This window comes from Vigna unguiculata, chromosome 7, assembly GCF_004118075.2.
Source record: "Vigna unguiculata cultivar IT97K-499-35 chromosome 7, ASM411807v1, whole genome shotgun sequence".
NCBI lineage: Eukaryota > Viridiplantae > Streptophyta > Magnoliopsida > Fabales > Fabaceae > Vigna > Vigna unguiculata.
Window position 1 is genome coordinate 11,720,499 of NC_040285.1, and position 23,395 is coordinate 11,743,893.

The 23,395-nt window shown below is 34.5% G+C and overlaps 2 protein-coding genes across 3 annotated transcripts; one reads left to right on the top strand and one right to left on the bottom strand.

The window, feature by feature from the left end:
• The first annotated feature begins 1,642 nt into the window (after nucleotides 1-1,642).
• Nucleotides 1,643-4,144, top strand: LOC114189937 (probable protein phosphatase 2C 38). Of its 2 annotated transcripts, none has more exons than XM_028078665.1 (5): nucleotides 1,643-2,040; nucleotides 2,124-2,554; nucleotides 2,773-3,140; nucleotides 3,304-3,540; nucleotides 3,632-4,144. In XM_028078665.1, exons 2-5 carry the CDS (start codon nucleotides 2,263-2,265, stop codon nucleotides 3,845-3,847), a joined length of 1,113 nt encoding a protein of 370 aa, XP_027934466.1. In that variant the 5' UTR covers nucleotides 1,643-2,040; nucleotides 2,124-2,262; the 3' UTR covers nucleotides 3,848-4,144. The 2 variants fall into 2 exon arrangements, with proteins under 2 accessions (XP_027934466.1, XP_027934465.1); XM_028078664.1 differs by having other exon boundaries at nucleotides 1,644-1,966.
• Nucleotides 4,145-21,757: 17,613 nt separating this feature from the next.
• On the bottom strand, nucleotides 21,758-22,306 carry LOC114191165. Its single transcript, XM_028080347.1, has one exon. The coding sequence runs from the start codon at nucleotides 22,304-22,306 to the stop codon at nucleotides 21,758-21,760; it is 549 nt and encodes a 182-aa protein (XP_027936148.1).
• Nucleotides 22,307-23,395: the final 1,089 nt, after the last annotated feature.

A 23,395-nucleotide genomic window follows, 5' to 3' on the forward strand; every position in this document is an offset into this window, starting at 1 on the left:
TACTTAATAAATCATCAATGTTATAGTAATTTGATATAGAAAAAGGTGTGAGGAAGAAGAAGAATGTAAGAACTCGAAGGACGAAGAGTACAAGAATGAGATCAAACACATATTTCTATCCGCTACAAAGTTTTGATTAGGAATCATTTTTAAATTAAGTTCAAACTTCAGAGATCAAAAATGTATTTTTTTCAATTTTTGTAAAAAGTGTCTGTTACTATTTTTTTATTTTATAACAAAATTAAATAACATGTAACACGTTATTCGTTATTTTTAACACCATCCTGAAATAGGGATAAAAACAATAATTTTAAAGATGCATAGACCAAACAATCACAAAATTTCGACCGAAATCATTTATAAATTACGGTCAAACTTCTGAGAAAAAAAAAAAACAGATTTTCTTTCCTATATGTTATATTCCATTTGCGTATGAAGAAAAAGTCAAATAAAAAATATCATATTTTTCAAAATTTTCCATTTATCGTCTCTCGTAAATAAATGCATAGGAAATTTATAATCAAACTACTTATGTTTAATTAATTAATTTATTATTTTAAAAAAATAAACATTTTCTGTAATTTTCCTTCATTGCCAGCCAACATAGAGTTAGTGATCAAGGTCTTCTTTTATGCATTTGGTGGATCTACATGTTTTCACTAATCCCATATGATGAAATAGGAAAACTAAAGTTAAAAATGAAAATATTTTAAAAGAGTATGATGAGAATATAAATAAACGAGATTTGAAGTGGAAAATTAATATAAAATACAATATCAAATTAACTACTCCAAAAAAGTTAAAAAAAAGAAAGTATAAATATCAAATTAACTACTCCAAAAAAGTTAAAAAAAAGAAAGTGTAATTTTAGATATTGTTATGTTTACAAATTCTAGACAACAATACAAATAAATTAAATGGAGTACTCATTTTAGTTATAATCATGTTCGTTAATTATGATTATGGATTATTGATGATTTTGAGGGGTCAAAGACTTCTTTTACGCATTAAAAAGTTTCCGTTAGGCTTACAGATTTCGACAATCCCATAGGGTGTACGAATTAAAATTACAAATTAAAAACTAAAAATATCTTAAAAAATATTTTGAAAATAGAAAATATATAAAATTTGAAGTGATGATTACTTTTTCTCTACGTATTTTAACATTAAAATTAATGGAAAGTAGCATAGAAATTGAATAAAAAGTAAAATAGCACATTTACATGATATAACTTAATTTAAAGTTTGAATGTTAGTTTGTTTTGACGTTTGTGTAATGAAATATCTACAAGATGTGGTGATTAGTGACAAAAAAATGTACGTAGTATTTTTAAAGCAGTTATTTACACGAAATGGTCTTAAGTTTTCCTGAAAATTGGAACATTATAAAACTCTTGCTTAATTATTTAAAAAAACTTAAATGTGCCAAAAATCTTGATTAAAAGGAAATTAGAAGAATGCAAGAGGGTCACAGAACGTTGTCGGTCATAAACTGAAAATGTAATAAAGTGTTTGATTATCACGAAAATTAAACCAGGGGAAAAGGATGACGTTAACGTTAACCCAAAAGATTGGAAAGTGGAAGTGTTATACGAACATAGTTGTCTATAAACTTAGGATTATTGCTGAAAAAGATGATGGAACTGAAAATCTCAGCCATGAAATAAAGAAGTTTAGAAACCCACTAGGCCACATAAACATTAATTACAAGGGACAAATAAAAGGACAAGAACAGCAATGTCAGACTATGCTGTTTATTAAATCTCTCCCCCCCTCCTCATCTTAGATCTCGTCTGACACTACTTCTCTTACGATCTTCTGCCATAAACCTCCAAATCCTTCTCTCCTTGCCCACTGAGATCACAAACCAACTCTGCCATTCAATCTTTATGTGCTTTTACAGCTAAATTTGTTTCTCAATCATGCCACACTTCTCAACTCCAAACGCATTCAACTAGGATTCAAGGTACAAAGTACCTACCTACACGCCTCCGTATTTTTTCTTCTTGCATGAAAAACTATTTCTTTTCACTTTCCAAGGTACATTTCTCAGCAAGTTCTTCCCATACCTTTTTTGCCTTTATCTCAATTTTGTTCTTATCCAGTTTTATCCGCTTCTGCAGGACGCGTGTATATAAATTCAGAAACTGAGGTCGTGTGCTCCAAGCAAAATCAAAGAAGAAGTTGGTGTTTGTTCAATTGGTGGATCACTTGGGTGTTTATGTGAAACATAAGGTTTTGCAAAACAAAAGGGGTAGCCAAATGATGGTTAGATCCTGTTGGAAACCGATTGTTGATGGTGATGAAGGAGATGGGAGTGGGAGAGTTGATGGACTTCTATGGTACAAGGATTTGGGAAGCCATCTTTATGGGGAATTCTCAATGGCTGTAGTTCAGGCCAATAGTTCATTAGAGGATCGAGGTGAACTTGAATCTGGACCTTTGAGTTCCAACCCCTTGGGCCCTCAAGGGACTTTTATAGGTGTCTATGATGGCCATGGTGGAAGCGAGGCCTCACAGTTTGTCATTGACAATCTCTTCTGCAATCTCAAAAGTATGCTTTAATTCTTTATTCTGATTCAAATTCATCCATAATATTGTTTCTCTAGATCTTGTTTTATGCAGATTCTCTATTACCATCAATTTATCATGTATTCCTACTCACCCTTAAACAAAAATTACAACTTTCTATGCATATCTTGGCCTCATGCAATATGGGAACCTTTATTTTCAGTTTGTGACTTCACTGAATCCATTTTCTGTGTGATCCAGGGCTTGCAGCTGAACATCAAGGTATGTCAGAACATGTTATCAAAAGGGCATATGCAGCAACAGAGGAGAGTTTTCTGTCTCTTGTGAAGAAACAGTGGCTGAGTAAGCCTGAGATTGCATCTACGGGAACTTGTTGCTTGGTGGGGGTAATTTGCAATGGAATGATATATATTGCAAATTCTGGTGACTCCCGGGTGGTGTTAGGAAGAGTAGAGAGAGCAACAAGGGAAACAGAAGCTATACAATTATCTACAGAACACAATGTTAACCAAGAAACAGTGAGAGATGAACTTCGCTCAAAGCACCCTTTTGATTCACAAATCGTCGTATTGAGACAAAACGTTTGGCGTGTCAAAGGCCTCATTCAGGTACAAAATTGGTAGATCTAATCTATTTCCTTATGTCACTGCTAAAGATTTCAAGTTGCACGCTCAAATGTTTTTCAGCAAAGAAAACAAACAAACAGAAGTTTGTATTATTTGTTAATTACTGAGAACCAGAACCAATTTAATATAGAACTGGTTATGGCAGGTTTCACGATCCATTGGGGACGCATATCTGAAGAAAGCAGAATTCAACAGGGATCCTCTACCAGCAAAGTATAGACTCGCAGAAACATTCTTCAGGCCGATTCTTAGTTGTGAGCCATCAACATCATCCCACACACTCCACCCAGATGATCAATTTCTCATATTTGCTTCTGATGGTTTATGGGAGCATCTTACCAACCAAGAGGCTGTGAACATAGTCAACAACAACCCACCAAACGTAAGCTTCCATTATTTCTTCATATCCATACAAGAATCTTCCTTTCTGTTTCTAACTATGCTAATTTCCATGCACTTGTTTCATGTAACAGGGTATTGCCAGAAGACTTGTGAAAGCTGCACTCAGAGAAGCTGCTAAGAAGTGTGAAATGAGGCTTTCTGACCTCCAAAAGATTGAGCAAGGCATGAGGAGGCACATCCATGATGACATTACAGTTATTGTGGTGTTTCTTAACTCCAGAACTGAGAATACCTCTCTCTGTGGTTCTCCTCTTTCAATCAAGGGAGGTGCCTCTGCCAATTCCTAGATTGCTACCTCATCATACAAAAAGTAACAACAATTTTATACTATATATACATATATATATTATTATTATATATATACGTGTATTTGTAGATTAATATGATGCAATAATTATCACTGTATTTAGATGTATCAGGATCATCATATCTCCAGTTTATAATCTGGTCAACATGAACGTATATTTATATGTTAATTGTAATAACTGCTCGTGTCTCTCAAGACAACAAATCTGTGGTGCTTCAAAGTAAGCAAGACTATGCAAGTGCATGTAGTACTCTGCATATTAATTTTTATCTTAATATATCTACCTCTACCTTTTACAACTGAGATGTTTCTTTACAAGCTTGTTTTGTATTGTATGTGAATTTTTCTTCGATATATATATTTTTGTAATTTATCTATTCTTTTTGGTGGGTCAGGGTACTAATACATAATACATGACTGAACTATTGATAAGAAAGTGAATATATCATGGAAAAAGGAAACAGGCATATCCAAATATATGATATTATATATATATATATATATATATATATATATATATATATATATATATGTTCACGCACACGCTCCACTGAGTGATCAGGGAAGAATTGAAACCGCGTATGACACATAAGTTTAATAAAAATTATAGGTAGATTCCTCCAAGTTGTAAACTGATAGCTAGGTTTTCACATAATTAATCACTTTTGTTCGGAAAAAAAGTATTTCTGATCCTTTCAATTGATATACTAATTTATTTATTTTTTCTCAAAAGTTACTTTTAAATATTGGCTTTATATGATGGAATTTTTATTAGTTTTTAGTTTGTTAAGGAAATTTAATTTATTTGACACCTCAAATGCCAAACAATTTAGCCATTCAATTAGTTTGTTACAAATAATAACAACACATTCTTTGAAAGATCTTTCTACGCATTATTTATGATTTGGGTTAACAGATGTACCTGTAGCATAGTGAAAGATAGTATATGTTTCATTTTCTATTTAATAAGCTTCACTATCAATTCTAAAAAATCCATATTAATTTCTCTCAATAATAAAAAGTACAATTGAGAGAACATGCTACGTCAACATCCATTCTTTTTTATCATTTCGAAAATTGATATGAATTATAAAGTTTATGTGTCTCGATTGTCGACCTTAAGATCCATTTTCAATTGTCAGCTTCTAATCTTAAATGAAAAATGATAGAATGACACCCACATTTTACTACTTTTTTTACCACCTTAAGTGGCATCACCATGTGACATTCTATATTTCATTTTTAATTAATTTGTACACTTTCACGCTGGCATAGGAGATTGAAAATATTTCCCGCGCGTGGATCCATTTTGGTCTCATTTTCACCTACCAACCCTCCCACCATTTTTTTTGGTCTCATTTTCACCTACCAACCTCCCACCATTTTCACCCCAATTTTTCAAACCTCATTCGCTCATTCTCTCTGTTTGGTTTGTTCCTTTTCACCCACCAAGCCTCCACCCACGAGAGGAAGAAGCAATTTCATTTTGAGGGTGACTCTACTTTAATGGCGAAACCAGGTCTACCATTTTCGTTTTCTATTTTCTCCCAAATATTTGTTTTCTTCATTCCTTCCCACCCACGAAACCTACCACCAAAGAAACCTCCCATACATGATTGCTTCAAGGAACCCTAAAAGGAGCATTGGTCTCATATTGGTATTGAAATTTGGGTAGTTTTTGCACATTTAATGTTGATAAAGTTTTTGAAAGTGCGAGAGGAATGTATATGCCTTTCCTCACATGGTGCACCCTTGTTGTGCGCACGAATAACACACCCCTTTCTACTGCTTCTTAATCAGGTATAAGTGCCTTTTTTGAATTGAAGAAAAAAATTGCCTTACATATATTTGAAATTAACATGCAACTCAAGACAAAATAACTTGTAATCCATTAATGAGATTTTGCACATTAAATGTTGACAGGGTCTTGGAAAGGCAGAAGAAATGTGTATTCCCATCCTCACATGGTGCTCCCAAGTTGTGCACACCAACACTACACCCCTTGCCATTGTTTCTTAGCCAAGTCTAAGTGCATTTGGGAAAAAACTTGTCTTACACATATCTAAAATTAACTTGTAACTTAAGACAAATTAACTTGTAACCCACAAAAGACTTTTTGCATAATAAAATCTTGATAGTTTTGCGGTATGAAACACAATTTTCATCCTCACATGGTGAACCCCAGTTGTGCACACCAATACCACACCCTTTCCTACTACTTCTTAACCAGGTCTAAGTGTCTTTTTTGAAAACAAAATGCTTTACACATATTTGAAATTAATATGCAACTCAAGACAAAATAACTTGTAAGCCACCAATGGATTTTTGCACATTAAATAATGACAGTTTTGGAAAAGGCAAGAGGAATGCGTATTTCCTTCCTCACATAGTGTTCCCTAAGTGTGCACACCAATACCACACCTTTTTCCATTGCTTCTTAGCCATGTCTAAGTGCATTTGGAAAATAACTTGCCTTAAACATATTTGAAATTAACTTGTAACTCAAAACAAATTAACTTGTAATCCACGAAGGACTTTTTGTACAATAAAATGTTAACAGTTTTGGAAAGTGCAGTAGGAAACATAATTTTCATCCTTACATGGTGCACCCCATTTGTGCACACCAATACCACACCCCTTCCTACTGCTTCTTAACTACATCTAAGTGCCTCTTTTGAAAAAAAATTGCCTTACACATATTTGAAATTAACATGCAACTCAAGAAAAAATAATTAGTAACCCACCAATAGGGTTTTGCATATTAAATGTTAATAGAGTTTTGGAATGGGCAAGAGGAATGTGTATTTCCTTCCTCACATGGTTTCCCCATCTGTGCACAGAAATACCACACCTTTTGCCACCACTTCTTAGTCAGGTCCAAGTACATTTGGGAAATAACTTACCTTACACATATTTGAAATTAACTTGCAACTCAAGACAAATTAACTTGAAACCCACAAAGGACGTTTTGCACAATAAAATGTTGACAATTTTGGAAACACAATTCTCTCCCTCCCAAGGTGGACCTAGTTGTGCACACCAATATCACTCCCCTTGCCCTGCTTCTTAGCCAGGTCTAAGTGTCATTGGGAAAAAACTTGCCTTACACATATTTCAAATTAACGTGTAACTAAAGACAAGTTAACTTGTAACCCACAAATGACATTTTGCACAAAACCTTTTGACCGGAAAGTCCAGTACAAATATCTAAAATTAACATACACTTGAAGACAAATTAACTTGCAACTCATATAGTACTTTTTGCACAAATATATTTAGAGTTTGGAAAGTGCATTGCAAAACATAGTTACCTTCCTAATCTATCCGACAACAGAGGTCTACATACAATTTTTACTGTAAAAAATTATGAACTAGTAATTGTCACACACAAAACATAACATCAAACAATATAGCCTTTAGTACAACTTCGAAGGTACTTTTTAACTTACATTGTTTATGGATAAAATGGTCATAACTTAGTCAAATAATATAACCTTTAAACTCCCTTCTAAAATTTAAAAAGTTCAAACAATTACACATTTCAAAATAATTTCCAATTATTTATTCAGTTTTCTCCTTCCATAAGTCGCAAATGGAGTTCGAATAGCACGACTTTTGTACCGTCTGTGTGGTTGATGCTTCATTTGTGCATACAAGTTACTTTCCTCCAACTTCTCACTGTATTTATCTCTTTTACGACCTTTGTCATCTTCATGATCAGAATTGGCATCCAAACAGTGTTCTTTGAATACAAATAATTTGTTCATGTGTTAATTTCTTAGTCAAAGAAGCAACATATTGCATTCGTCATGAATGTCTGAAATAAATCTGGAGCCACCAATGAAACATTACAATTAAGCCACTATCAAATCAATATATTGAAGCTTAAAAAATACTTTCAAAAGTCTTACCCTCTTGTCCGTGCTACAATCATCGTCTTCACTAACATTACTCATCATTGATAAATCAAATATTCACTTCCCCAAAAATAACTAAGGTATTCAGATATCAGAAAACAAAAGACCATGATATAAAGACAATTATAAATGTCTATGTAGATTTTAAGTGTTTAGGTTTTGCACTTTGAATTGGGAAAAATATCTCATTTCAAAAATAATGCTTCAATGTCCAAAATAGATAACTGAGGTAAACACTTAATATAACTAAGGTATTCAAATTGCAGAACACCAAACACCACACCTAAATATCTATTCTTTCTTTATTATACACATCAAGCATAATGGATACATTTGTCACCAAGACTACAACAATGCTCATGAAACAATCCATTCACAAGTAAGGGCATCTGAAAATGGAGCAAGAACATACCTAAAAAAACCACAATTAAAATTGGTTGCTTGGTGGTTTGAACCTATTGGAGAACGCCCCTTTTAGGGTTCCTTGAAGCAATCGTGTATGGGAGGTTTTGGTGGTAGGCTTTGTGGGTGAGAAGGAAGGAATGAAGAAAATAAATATTTAGGAGAAAATAGGAAACAAAAATGGTAGACCTGGTTTCGCCATTAAAGTAGAGCCACCGCCAAAATGAAATTGCTTTTTCCTCTCGTGGGTGGGGGCTTGGTGGGTGAAAAGGAACAAACCAAACAGAGAGAATGAGCGAATCAGGTTTGAAAAATTGGGATGAAAATGGTGGGAGGGTTGGTAGGTGAAAATGAGACCAAAATGGGTCCACGCGCGAGAAATAATTTTAATCTCCTGTGCCAGCGTGAAAGGGTACAAATTAATTAAAAATAAAATATAGAATGCCACATAGTGATGTCACTTAAGGTGGTAAAAAAAATGGTAAAATGTGAATGTCAACCTATCATTTTCTATCTTAAATTTCTTGTACTAAGAACAGAGCGTCTTTAGTTTAGTCGTGAAACTTTACTTAGCAAACAAAAAAAGAAGTTATAGGATTCAGAAAAATCAAATAATTCAAATGAGAGGATAAATACACTTTTCAAAAAGGAACAAAGGCGAAAATTAGAAAAAGTTCTAAAAATAATTTAAATTATATAAGAAATACATTTTTATGTTAAACGAGAGAAATATTCAAGTGTTTCTTTTTAATAATTACATATATTTAAATAATTAGAAAATTAGGTCAACAAATCAAAACTTTAATGTATTTGGATTTGAAAATAGATAGTACAGAGTAGATTTCAATAGATCGAGAGAGAAAGGAAGCGAAACATAGAGTTATTTGAATTAAGAGAAAAATGATGACAAATCGAAAAATTTGAAAAAAAAAATTCATGAAAATTAGTGGGTGATATTATAGGTTTCATAAATTAAAAAATATTTTAATTGATATAAATAAAAAATTCCTATTTTACCCTTAATCACGAAAATATTTTAAAATAAAATATTACTATTATTAATTATATTAAAATAAAATATGAATTATTATTATTATTATTATTATTATTATAATAAAACATTTTTCACGTCACCAACATCTTTCCCTGTAAGCCTGCACTAAGCCTCCTTTGTTGAGTTCTGCAAGATTCATGTCCATCACCATTTTCTCGTGACATGCATCTTCCCCACCATAGATACACCTCTCCATGCCACACTCACTCTCCTCAAATCTCTTCCCTCCAACATAATACACCTTCATCCCTCCATTAGCGAAAAGGACATGCCCCAAGATGCTCCTAATAGTGCAAATCCAACTCGCAGAGTCTCAATCCGTCACGAATTTCTGCAAGCACATAGTGTAAAAAACAAAGAACAATGCAAAGGCACATGAGTAAAGTCACACATGGAAAGTTGGCTTTCCTCACTCATCTTCACACTATTCATTGCAAAACGCTTGATCCAAACACAGTTAGCCTTTGCGTTTTTGTCTTCGTAAACAATATATAGCGCAAGGGAAAAGTTTAGAGGCTCAAAGTTGATTAATTCCATGTTTTTTTCTTTCTTAATACAGTTTTTATTTGTTTATTTTATCACTATACACTTTTTATTTAAAAATGTTTCTTCTTGCTGTATAGTACTCCCTCAATCCTAGATATATCCATATCGAATTAGGCTCTAGGAAGCTTAATGTGATACAATCTATGCATTTACTTTTGGCAAACCCATGCTTTTTATATCTTTATTATGGGTTGTTGGAAATGATTAAAATGTTCATGTTTAAATTCTGAAATTGAAAAAAAATGTCTTAGATTATATAATTAAAAATGTATTTTCAGACTGTGTAATTTTATAATACATTTTTAGAAACCTCTATTGAGCACAAAGGGAGATTGCTTGCTTTAATCATCATCTTGTGGTGTGCATAATGTACATGTGAATAAGTGCCTATTGAGGCACAATCACGCATAGCATTTTTATATCATACATCACATCTCATGAAAATAAGTGCCTCTTGAGGCATAAACATGCATTTCATTATGTCACTCTGCATTCATGCATTTCATTATGTCACTCTGCATATCATGCATGATGTTTCCAAATAATTGTATCACATTTCATCATCATATCATGGGAATAAATGCCTCTTGAGGCACATGCATTACATCTCATGTAGGTTTTTTCAATTAGTTGCATATCATGCATGGTACTCTTTAATCGCATCGACATACAAGTGAGTAAGTGCCTCTTGGGCACAAACTTGCGTTGCAATTGTTGTTTTTAGTCATAGTGGCATGTACATAGTTTTTTTAATCCATATCATGCAGACTCTGCAAAAGAGAGGAAGGAAATAAAAAAGGCACATTTTGAGTCAGTTGTTTTTCTCGCAAATCATCAAATTCACTTCTTTAAAAAAAAAGAATAATGGGGTGTCACGATTTTCTAGGGTCAAATATTTAATCAAGGATAACGACTTGACTTTTTCTTTTGAGATGTTCGTGTGCTCATGGTTTGAAACAGTCCATCCTCTGGCTTCCCTACAATGAAGGATTTGCCCTATCAATACTGACATTACCCAAGTTGATAAACATAAACCCTAGAGTTGGTAGATTTTCTAAGTTTGTCCTTGTCTACACTTGTTGGGTGGTCCTTAAATCCATCGGGAAAAAAGAATTATTAAAAAGAAGGAAAAATGAAAAAAAAAAGAAAATAAAGTTTGCTAGACTGAAAACCTAAGAAGGCAGTTTTGGAAAAAAACAAAACAAATCAAAACAAAGCATGCTTTGGTCAAATCAGTAGGTTGAATGAATAGATAATGTTTGATATCATATCTTTTGAAGCATTTGTCTAATCTGCATAACATGAGATTTTCAAACTCATCCTTTTTTTCATTACATTTTCACCATAAAGCCTACATTTTGAATTTCATTGAGGATCAACATAAAAGGGGCACACTGGCCTGGATAGACTGCGAGCAAATCTCTTAGCATGAAAATAAAAATAAAAAATGTCTGCTACACTGAAAACCTGAAAGGGTGGTTTAGGCCAAAAAAAAAAGAAAAAACAACAAGAATAAAAGCAAGGGACAAACTTTAACATGAACCAATTTTTTTCTTGAGTTAAAATTTCTTTAAAGAGAAAATAATCATGTTTTGGAAATGATGTGTGGCCATGTTTCTTTATCATAAAACACAAAATGTGAACCTTTGTTACCCCTTTGAGACTTAAAAGAGCAAATATTTTTCTTTCAAATTACCTTGAACAAGGGTCACCTCACATTGATGGTTTGCACTTTTGTTTGACAAACGGTTCATCAATAAAAAATCCATCAGAATCAAAAAGTTTGAAAAAGGCAAAAAAAATGATGATGATGATTTGGTTACATCAACAAGAAACAAAAAAAGAGAGAATTGATGTTTAGAGAAAAAAAAAAGAGAAATGGTCAACACATAAGAGGCAAATGAATTTTTGATGCAACAAAGATCATTGTTCCAAAATACCATCACATCTTTTTGAGTTTTTACTATCCATATTTGCTTTCATACCCTTAGCTTTGATCACGATACAAGCATAATAAAGCCCACACAGATCCAAGACTGATTGTCGGTACCTTTCAAAAAGTTTAAGTCATGGAAATCATTTTGATGTGCTGAAAGGTTTGTCCATAATCCAAAAAAAAAGGGAAAAATAAAAATTGAAAAATAGGTTTTGAGATTTGCTTTCAGTGATTGAAACAGTTTTTGATAAGCCTGGTTAATCAATTAGATAAGGGGCATCCTCCTTCGTCGTTTCATTCTCACCCTTTTTAATGGATTTCATCTTCATTTCCTACCATATCCTCTACTCTCAGCCCAAACTTGTCCAATAATTTCATACAATTGTCCAACCTTTTTCTCTAAAATCCAAACTAGACAGTTGCTTCATTTCACCATTCATATGACTTGTCATTTATCCCAAGATAGGGCAATTTCACCCTAACCATCATGGTTACACTAGAGGCAACGTATAGAGTCCCTACCACATTTCAACCTCTTCATGCCTTACTATAACTGGGGCAGATCAAACACAATCTGTGTGTCAATCCAGGTCCTCAAATCAGAGAAATCTTTGAAGTCCTCTTAATTTGTCTAACCCTTTCATCAATAAATGGGGAAGTCAAACACATTTTGTAAACTGAAGCCAATCCAATACTCTCAAGTTGGGCCAACTTTTGAAGTCCATATCATTTTCTTCATGTCATCAATAGCTGGGGCAAGCCCAAACATACTTGGTGCCCTGAGACTAAATCAAACTAGGTCAGCTCCCTAGTCGGTCCTTGTCATCTCATCCAACCCCTTCCAAGCCATCGGAAATTTCATACATATTGTTTAGATAATGCTTCAAAAGAAATAAAAAAAAGTTTTTCAATAAATTGATCAGACCAAAGAGTTGATTTCAAAAGTGAAGAAAAAATGAAAGAAAAATAATGTCTCATGAAGAAGGGAACACCCTATTATCTGAACGAAGGCAAGTGAAAGAAAAATAAACCAACTGGGGCAATCCTTTTCACCCAATCCTTTCCATTTCCACTACCTCTTTTGAAACAACATCCCTCGTTCATTCAAATTCTTCTCCAAACACCAAAACTAGGGCAGTTTTGTGAGTCTCACTTGAATTTCTCACCCCAAATGCTCATGAATCCCCATCTTCTGAAATAAAACCCATTGTTTGATCAAAATATTTTATGTATACCAAAACTAGGGCAGTTTCGTGGGTTTCGCGTGAATATCTCACCCTAACATTCATTGATCAATATCCTTATACACCATAATTGGGGCAATTTTTGGGATTCTTGTGTTCACATATTGCTTCTCCTTTAAAGGGTGTGTGGAGACAGCGTGCCCGCACGACTATCTCAGTCTCCTTCAAACTCTTCCCAAACATTTCTAGCTTTCACTAACTTGTGAATTCAAACATGCATGCACTAATATCATAAAAGAGAAAGTCAAAGATGTTAGACCTCGATAAATGTGACATTCCTTACTTTCATGAAACATTGAAAATAAATATGAGTTTGATGATTGCAAATGAAACAGTTGGCTCAGACTTGCATAGAATAATCAAACGACAAAACACAACCAACATTATTTTCATCAGACATTCAATTTCTCTTGCATATTGAGGTTACGACACCTTGATCCCTGCACCAAGGTTTTGACACCTTATTTCTGATGCATATTGGGGTTACGACACCCTGATCCCTGCACCAGGGTTATGATGCCTTGTTTCTCCTACATATCGGGGTTACGGCACCCTGATCCCTACACCAAGGTTTTGACACCTTGTTTCTCCTACATATCGGGATTACAACACCCTAAACCCTGCACTAAGGTTTTGACATCTTGTCTCTCTTGTCTAAGTTAGGGTTCCTACGCTTTGCCAAGGTTCTACATCTTGTTTTTCTCCTTATTAAGTTGGGGTTTCAACATTTTGTCAAAGTTTCAACAACTTGTTTCTTCTATTTGAAAACATGGCTACCAATGTTTGAATACCTTGTCAACTATCTCTTGCAATCATTACTCCATTTCAAAATAGGTTGATTTTCATCCTACATATCTCCACAACAATGAGTTTGATGATTGAAAAGAGAACAATTGACTCTAGCAAAAAATTTCAAAAGGTAGAGCATAACAAGTTTTTCATCATGCATTCATACATTTCAGGATCTTGATCTCTACAATAATGTTTTGATCCCTTGTGCTTGAAATAAGAAAACATGCTTTATCATGAATAACCATTTGTATGATATATCATCGTTCATGTATTGACACCAGATTCGAAAAGCAAAAACCTTGGCATCATGAACAAGCGAACATTTTCATGCATTATACATCTTCAACCATTGTTTCTTCTGAAGGAATCAATCTACAAAAACCGTCTTGAGATTTCTCAAATTGAGGATCATCTTCAAAGACCTATATATCCTCTAAGCCCAGTTCCGTAGTGCCCATCAAGCCCAGTTTTGTCTGGCCCACCAAGCCTAATTTCGTACTGGCCACCAAGCCCAGTTTTGTCTGGCATACCAAGCCCAGTTCCGTACTAGCCCATCAAGCCCAGTTTTGTCTTGCCCACCAAGCCTAGTTTCGTACTGGTCCACCAAGCCCATTTTTGTCTGGCCCACCAAGCCCAGTTTCGTATTGGCCCACCAAGCCCAGTCTTGTTTGGCCCACCAAGCCTAGTCTTGTTTGGCCCACCAAGCCCAGTCTCGTACTGGCCCATCAAGCCCAGTTTTATACTGGCCCACCAAGCCTAATTTCGTATTGGCCCAACAAACTCAGTTTCGTACTGGTCCGCCAAGCCCAAATCTGTACTGGCCCACCAAGTCCAGTTTCGTTTTGGCCTCCAATCCTAGCTTAATCTGGCCCACAAAGCCCATCTCACTTGGCCCGCTAGGCCTATCTTGCGACCCTCTCCTTAGGAATGGTCAACTCTTGTGTTCTCCTTTCGGACAACGACCCCCTCCTTGGGATTGGTCAAGTCCAGATCCTTTTTTTTCATCAAGGCCCTCTCCTTGGGATTGGTCAAGTCCAGATCTTTTTTTTTTCATCAAGGCCTTCTCCGATGGAATGGTCATTGTTTTCTTTCTTTACATCAAGACCCTCTCCGATGGAATGATCATTGATTTCTTGCTTTACATCAAGGCCCTCTCTGATGGAATGGTCATTGATTTTCTTATGTTTACATCAAGACCCTCTTCGATGGAATGGTCATTAATTTTCTTATGTTTACATCAAGGCCCTCTCCGATGGAATGGTCATTGATTTTCTTATGTTTACATCAAGGCCCTCTCCGATGGAATGATCATTGATTTTCTTATGTTTACATCAAGGCCCTCTCCGATGGAATGGTCATTGATTTTCTTATGTTTACATCAAGGCCCTCTCCGATGGAATGGTCATTGATTTTCTTATGTTTACATCAAGGCCCTCTCCAATGGAATGGTCATTGATTTCTTTGTTACAACAAGACCCTCTCCAATGTAATGGTCATTTATTTCTTTGTCACATCAAGACCCTCTCCAATGGAATGGTCATTGATTTTTGTCACATTAAGACCCTCTCCTATGGAATGGTTGAGTCTTTTTTTACTTTCCATATCATGAACCTCTTCCTGGAATTGATCACTGTACCCGTTTGAGTCGGTTTCTATTCATCCTCTTCCTCCTTAAAATTCGGACAAAATTGGTGTCTCTATTTTTACTTATCTTTTACTACGATAATTTGGAAATGTCACATTTTCATATTATCTAATAAAATCTAAGTAAAGAGGGGCAGTTGTCAACACCCAATTTTGTCCGGGTAATACCTTGTTTTATTTTTATTTATTTATTTATTCTTGTCTTATTTTACTTTTATTTTGATTTGTCATTTCATCTTATTTTACTTTTATTTTATTTGTATTTTGTTTTATTCCTTTTTCAAAAAATATGTATATAAAAAAATGAAAAAAAAAAATAGGAGAAGAGATTAACGTAAGATCTAAGGTCTCTGATAGGTACGGATGGTAGCTAGTTGGCCATGGTCATGATGGCTGAACAAGGAAAGAGCAGGAAGCAACATCTGCTTTCAGCCTTATCCCACGTCTCGAGATAGGAAATGAACAGAGCAGAGGCACAACAAATATCATCAAGGTCCCTTCATTCAGGGGACCTTCACCTTTTTCACTCAGGGGGCCTTTTTCTCATTATGTTCCTTGCAAGATGAAAAACAACACCCTAACTCATTTTGTTCACTCACTCCCCAACCAAACTCCCATGGCCACACATTCCCTCCATTTATCCCTGCCTTCTCCATTCCAATTTCGCATCATCCCATTCCAATCCCGCCGCACTCAACACGAACATCATACCAACACACGAACATAACCCAATCATCTTCATCTTCTACCTGCACCAAAATAATAAAAAAATAGAGATTCAGAACCCTCATTCCAGCACCAAACATTCACGTATAATCTTCCACATTTCTCGCGTATCAACACGGGACAACAAAAACAAAGAGGAAAGGAAAATCACCGGCGGCATTGCCGCCGGCGATTCGGAGTCTTGAACGGTGGTGGTCTTGGTCGCGACAGCCACAAGGTTTCGTGTTTAAGTGAGCCACTTCGACGCAGGAAGAACTCTGCGGCAACTGGTATCTTCGGCAGTGCTCTCTCCAAGCGGCAACGGCGCCGTGGCGGCAGTCCAGGTCGCGGAGGTCTGAGCTGGCAAACGCGAGGTTGGAGCGGCGTGGTGTGCAACGACGGGACTCTGAGACCCGACCTACCTCGCGGGCAGGAGAAAAACGAGAACGGGGACGATTCAAGGAGTTGGGTTCAAGCCGACGATGCTTTTGGTGGTGGCTGGCGTCGACGGCGGCGCGTCTCGCTGGCCATGGAACTTGCGGCAATGGCACCTGCGGCTGGAGTCTTGATGGCTCGGTGGCTCGAGACATTGGGGAAGGAAAGGGGCTGCCATGAGGTTTAGTTAATTAGGGTTTCACATTTCTTTCATTTGGGTCGAGATTGTGTTCAGATGCCTTTGCTTCGCGCACCCCACTTTCAATCTTGCACCCCTCTTTGGTGTGTTGTTTCCATTTCATTTATACACCCCCTGCATGCTATTCCCACCCCTTTTGCTTTGCATTTTCGTTTTGGGCTATATTGCTTGAAAACACCACTGCTCTTCACTGGTTACTTGTTGCACCCCATATTTACTGACCCCCACTCCCTCTGCATTTTTATTGTCACTTTTGGGCTTGTTTTATATTTTATTTGTTGCACCCCCATATTAACCTCTCCACCCCTGTTTTCACTTCATACACCTCCATAATTGCTAACCTCGCACCCCTGCCACACTTGTTTCACATTTTACTCTACACACCTTTTTTTTCTTTATCTCGCACCCCTGTTTTAATTCTATGCTACGAGTACCCCTAATATTTACTAACCTCGCACCCTTGCCACACTTGTTTCATGTTTACTTCATGCACTCTCACATTTACTTCACGCACCCTGCCTGTTTACTGTGTGCACCTCCCATATCTTATAACTCGCACCCCCTATGTTTTTGTTTCTCATTTTTGGGCTTGTGTTTATGCATTACTCGTTGCGCCTTCCACATTACTCATGCACCCTACTATTGTTTTTTTTTATCTTTTTGTTATTAGTTTTTTTTCTTTTCTTTTCCTAAAAAGAGAAAATGAAAATATTTTAAATTATAAAAAATTACAAAAAATAGAAAAATTTAAAAAACGAAAAATATTCTTTTTTGCTTTATTGTGTTTGTCCGATCGCCTGCACCATGTGACACTTATTTTTCAAAAATAACAAAAATAGTTTTCTTTCTCTTTTAGTGTTTGTCCGACCGCTCGCGTCATATGACACATATTTTCAAGTAATTCAAAAAAACACAAAAAAAATACAAAATATAAAAATATCAACATTTTAAAAAAGAGTCTTTCTTAAGAACTACGTGATCCTTGATTCTCCCATGTGAGATACGTAGGAGCAAAGTCAGTCCTTGTCAGGTTCACCTCCAAAAAATCAAATCATTTTCTCAATTGTTTTCCAAATATCTTTTCAAGAACTACGTAACCCTGATTTCTCACTTTAAATGAGAATACGTAGGACCAAGGTCAATCCTTGTCGGGCCCAAAAATTAAAAAAAAAATATTTTTGTTTCATTTTAGTATTATTTGTATTATTATTTTGGGAAAAATTAATTTTTTGAAATCCACATCAACTTTGCATTTTTAATTAAAGGTACCGCCTTTGGGTGGGCGTTGTAGGATGCTAACACCTTCCCTACGCGTAACTGACTCCCGGATCCAAAAATTTAGTTTTTTTGCAGACTTGCTTTATTTTTATGGTTTTCCATAGTTTTCCAAAATAACTATGGTGGCGGCTCTCAATCTCTTTTTAATCCCGTTTTCTTTTTTGGTTCGTCTTCCCGTCACGATTTCGGTTGCGACAAAACTATTTACTACAACAAGAAGATCAATCTCGACTGATACAAACAAGACAACGGCAAAACAAAATCAAAAAAATTAGTAGAACCCAAAACCACTAGATAACTACCAAATAAAATATGGGAAACAAAATCAGGGAAGTTAGGGAGAAATCAAGAGATAAATAAACGAATTTGTTCATAGTGAGGGTGAGAGGCATGCTGAAATCAAAGAGAAAGTTGAATTGAGACGAAAAGGAAAGCATGGAGACGAAATCGGAAGAACGAACGAAATTGAAAGTAGGATTTTACCTGATTTAAGGGAGAACGATGAAATTAAAAGAGAGAATGTCTTCCTCCAAGAGCAAGAGCCACAGTTCCTAGGGAACGAATGATGAAAGCAAGTAGACAAAATTGAAATTGAAATCAAAGGAGATGATATCAGTGAAAGGAAGATGAAATCGAAAGCCACGAGTCGAAAATGAAAATGAAATCAAGAGACAAAAATGATGGAATGAGAGGTACGTGGTTTACCTTCGTGCTTCTTCTTCCTATAAGGGACACTCTACTTTTTTCTTGTATAAAAGAGTTTCATAAGCCACCAAGTCAAGACACCTTCTTTCTAAACAAAAAAGTTTGTAATCCTAGCCAAATTAAAATTTTAAAAAATTATAAAATTTTTCTAGGGTTTTTTCAAACATCCCTTATACTTAACGAGGATTTATAAAACCTCTTCTATGAATATATCTTATTGGAGGTTATTATAACCCCAAAAAATAAACCCCACCTATAAGTATATATTTTGGCAGTGAGTTTAGATTAAATACTAATCTTGATGATTTACTTATTCTTAACTGATTATATAGATTATGTGATATCTTGTTTTAATTGTGATATTTAAAAAAAATGTAAATTGAATATATGTTTAATGCAATAAAAATTTTACACTGTCTAAGACAATACAAAATAATTAATTCAACATTAAATTATAAATTTGTGAGTATCAAAACTTTAACTAAAAATAACTCAATGTATTTAAATTATATTCAGGTTCTAAAAAACATTATCCATAATAAGCCTTTTATAACTTTTCCAAGACTTCTTATTTCTTTTCTAAATGGGAACCAAACCCTGTTTTCATTCGAAACAGGAAGCATTTCAGGAAAAATTAATTCTCTCTGTTTCCTTCTAACCCAAATTCACCTTCTACCTAAAATCCAAAGCAGAGCTCCAAAATGAAAAAAATACTAAACCTTTGAGAAAATTATTTAACTTTTAGGGTTCCAAAGAACATTCTAAAATAAATTAAAAATGTTCTGAAAAAATAATCTCAGAGTGAATAGATTCATAAAAAGTGTCCTGAATGCGTAATTTGAAATAATTAGATATTAATTTAAAATGACGTATTCTAAAATTTAATTTAGATTTTTATTACGGAATTAATTTTTCTGGAATACTCCTTAAATGAAATAGAAATTTTTTTCTAATATATTTAGGATAGAGTTCTTAAAAAAGTATAAGAATTTTAAAATCTTATTTTCGTAATTCCATTGTAAGAGAGATCTAGAAAATAATTATGGGTTATGGGAGTGCAAAAGCAAACACCATATTCCAGACTTTCAGTATACGGGTTACTGTATTGGGCTTCTTCGGCAACACTATTTCTGGTATTACTTCTTGCACCCCCATATTTTCTTACTCATCCCGTAACTTTTGAAATACTAGTTACACCCGGAATGCAATAAATAAAAATTATGGTTATCGTTTTTTAACTTATATTTCATATTTTACAATCCGTAGATCTTTCAGATTACAAAATATTATATTTGATATGTAAATTTAGTATTTTGGACTATGTAAAATTTTACATTTTATAATAAAATTTATATTGGGAACTGTAACATAAGGATTACAAAGTTTACACATTACATTCCTTTTCACGAATCTATTTTCATCCACCATTGTTCCTTCTCCACCTCCAGTGCTCTATCAATTCATCACAAATTTATTGTAAATTTGCGTAGCTGGAGAGAATGAGAACGAAGGGTAAGGCATAGGGTGGTGGCTGTGAGAATGACTCTTACATAACAATGGAGGTGAAGAAGAAAAAGAAGAAAGAAAATAAAACTCTGATTTCATCACCCTTATAAAGTGCAATAAGAAAACATGCGGTGCTGGGAGCAATGGCCCACTATTTCCCTCACTCGGCCTATTAACGAAAACAAAATCATATCTTTTCATTTCCTATCCCGCTTTTTTCGCATGGAGTAGAAAAGTGACGGTCAAAGAAATTTGATAATAGTCAAGAATTTGATATGGCGGTTCTATATCTGACATAGTCAAAGAAAGAATTTACCCGCCTGATTGTAAGATGGGTTTCCTCCATACTTGGGTTGACATTTTATTAGAAAAACAAAATAAATAGAATCAATAAAATATAAACAATGGACTCAAACACAAATGGATAGATCTCTGATTTTTTTTACCCCAATAACATGGTTTTGTTTATTAATCTCCCAAGCATACATTGTTCCCATTATTTATCCCAATAACATGGTTTTGTTGATAGATAAGAATTCGGCCCCTTCGGACACGAATTCTACTTTACAAAAAGTAATTTTTTTTTTGAATCCCGGTCAGAATTCGGTTCCTAGGGATCCGAATTCTGAACTCGGTTTCTTATTTTTATTTTTTTATTTTTTAAAATAAATAAGAATTAAGATTTTTTATTTTTTAATAAAATATATTTAAGAGTTATTTTTTTTGTAAAAAATGTTGCATTAGAGGTTGAAATTATTTTTTTAGAAAATAGATTTAATAGTATGTTTTTAGTTATTTTAGGTATTATTTGAAAAAATGAAAAATAAATAATTCTTTTTTGTCTTTTTGAAATTTGTGGATTTTAAAAATAGATTTTATATTGTGTAGTAAATTATTTTATGTGTAATTTGAAAATATTAAAGTCAATTTAATTTAATTTTTTTATAATTTGTGTAGTATTAATTATTTTTAATTGATGTTTATAAATATTGAAATTATAGTTATCTTTTAGGTTTGGATAATTTTAAAAATTTGTATATTATAAACATTGAAAATTTGTAAAAAATAATTTAAAAATGAAGGAAATAACTAAAATAATTTAAAACCATTTCATTATTGTATTTTAAATAATTTTGTTACTTGTTTTTGTTTATGTAAAATAAGTAACAATAAAAGATAATAAGAAAAGATGTAGTATTGAATTGAATCAACTACAAATTTATTGAACACAATTAAAAGTACAACATAAACTAAGTGGTTGATGTGGATCATCTAAGTGCAGGGTTAGTAGGACAATGATTTCTTGTGTGTCCTTCAGTTCTACAATAGGAACACTTTCTTGATTGTCTTCCTTCCTTAATGTCCATCTCAGTCCTAATTCTACTTGATTTAGGACGACCCCTCTCGTTTCTTTTTGTGGTAGTAACAATAAAAGATAATAAGAAAAGATGTAGTATTGAATTGAATCAACTACAAATTTATTGAACACAATTAAAAGTACAACATAAACTAAGTGGTTGATGTGGATCATCTAAGTGCAGGGTTAGTAGGACAATGATTTCTTGTGTGTCCTTCAGTTCTACAATAGGAACACTTTCTTGATTGTCTTCCTTCCTTAATGTCCATCTCAGTCCTAATTCTACTTGATTTAGGACGACCCCTCTCGTTTCTTTTTGTGGTAGGATGAGGCCAAACCTGTGGCCCTTGGTATGGTGGCCAATATTCTTCATGCCTTAACTTGCCAAATAAATTTTCATATACTTTCATGATGACATCCAGCCTATAATGGGGACTTATGTACATGTTGAAGTCGTGATGTGCATGCTTGCAAGCTGCAATAACATGTGAACATGGTAGATGTATTTTTTGAAACTTTCTACAATCGCACCACCTTTCATCTAATCTGACTACAAATTTTCCTGCATGACGTATTTCTCTAGGATTCACTATCTCCTCCACTCTAAATCTTGTGGTATTTCTATCAAATTCAACGACGTGGTGCGTGTTTGACTTGGAGTCTGCATCTTGTAGGAAGTTGGTCGCATATTCAGAGTACACATGACCAGCATTGACCATTGCAGTTATTTGCCTACCTCTTTTCGTGAAGTATGTGTTGCACCTAGTGTACGTGGCCAATACTATGGATGAAATTGGCAAATTCCTTTTCTTCTTCAGGACAGAATTTATTGCTTATGCCAGATTTGTTGTTACGTGACCCCACCTTCTTCCTTGATCATATGCAAGACACACTGCTCCCTTGGTATTTGGTCTACCTAAGCTGTTGCTTCTGGGTTGTCTTCTCTAATGATGTTGTAATAGTAGTTACAACGTGGCTCTGTCAATGCGTACGCTATAAATATAATTATAAGAAGAATTTATTTTCTAATAATGGGTGTGAATAATTAACAGCCAAAGAAATGAAAAAAAAAGAAAAATTTACATGTAATAACTTACCCATGTTGACGAGGTCCTTTTTCAGAATTGTATTCTTGAATCTTTTTGTAAACTTTTGTGCAATGTGTCGAATACAAAATACCTGCACGTAGTTCCCTCCAGTCCAACCACTACTGGGTTTGTTGAATGTTGCATTGATTGAATTGTGGCGGTCTGACATTAAGCATAAATTTTGTTGAGGTAACGTGTGTCCTTAGGTTTTTAAGGAAAAAAAACCAAGCTTCGGAGGTTTCACCCTCTACTATAACAAATGCAATGGGGAAAATGTTATTTCTCCCATCTTATGCAACAGCTACTAGAAGGGTGCCCCTATACCTTTCGTAAAGGAAGGTTCCGTCCACTTGCACTATTGGGGAAGCCATCAATGCATGGTTTGAATGTCCAAAACACTATTCAAAAGTGTTGTTGGTTTTGTAGGACCTCCTCTCCATTTGTAATTGGATTGATTTTCAACTTGTATACAAACCCAGACAAATAAGTTTGCATGGCTTGTAATAGGCACGACAATCGGTTGTAAGATTGTTCCCAGTTTCTGTACACATCTTCAATTGCTTGTTGTTTCGCCAACCATGCCTTTCTATAGGTTGTGTTATATCCCATAGAGGTCTGGATGGAAGAAATTATTGTTGCAATTTGTTTGGAACCTCATTCCTTGGGTTACTGTACCAACATCGTGCTCAAAGTTTTCATGCAACATTGTGTGGTGGTCAT

Coding starts and splice junctions, on each gene's coding strand:
- LOC114189937 (XM_028078665.1), top strand. CDS start 2,263: ATGATGGTTAGATCCTGTTGGAAACCGATTGTTGATGGTGATGAAGGA. Junction 2,555..2,772: donor TCTCTTCTGCAATCTCAAAA/GTATGCTTTAAT, acceptor TGTGTGATCCAG/GGCTTGCAGCTGAACATCAA. Junction 3,541..3,631: donor TCAACAACAACCCACCAAAC/GTAAGCTTCCAT, acceptor TTCATGTAACAG/GGTATTGCCAGAAGACTTGT.
- LOC114191165 (XM_028080347.1), bottom strand. CDS start 22,306: ATGGTCAATGCTGGTCATGTGTACTCTGAATATGCGACCAACTTCCTA.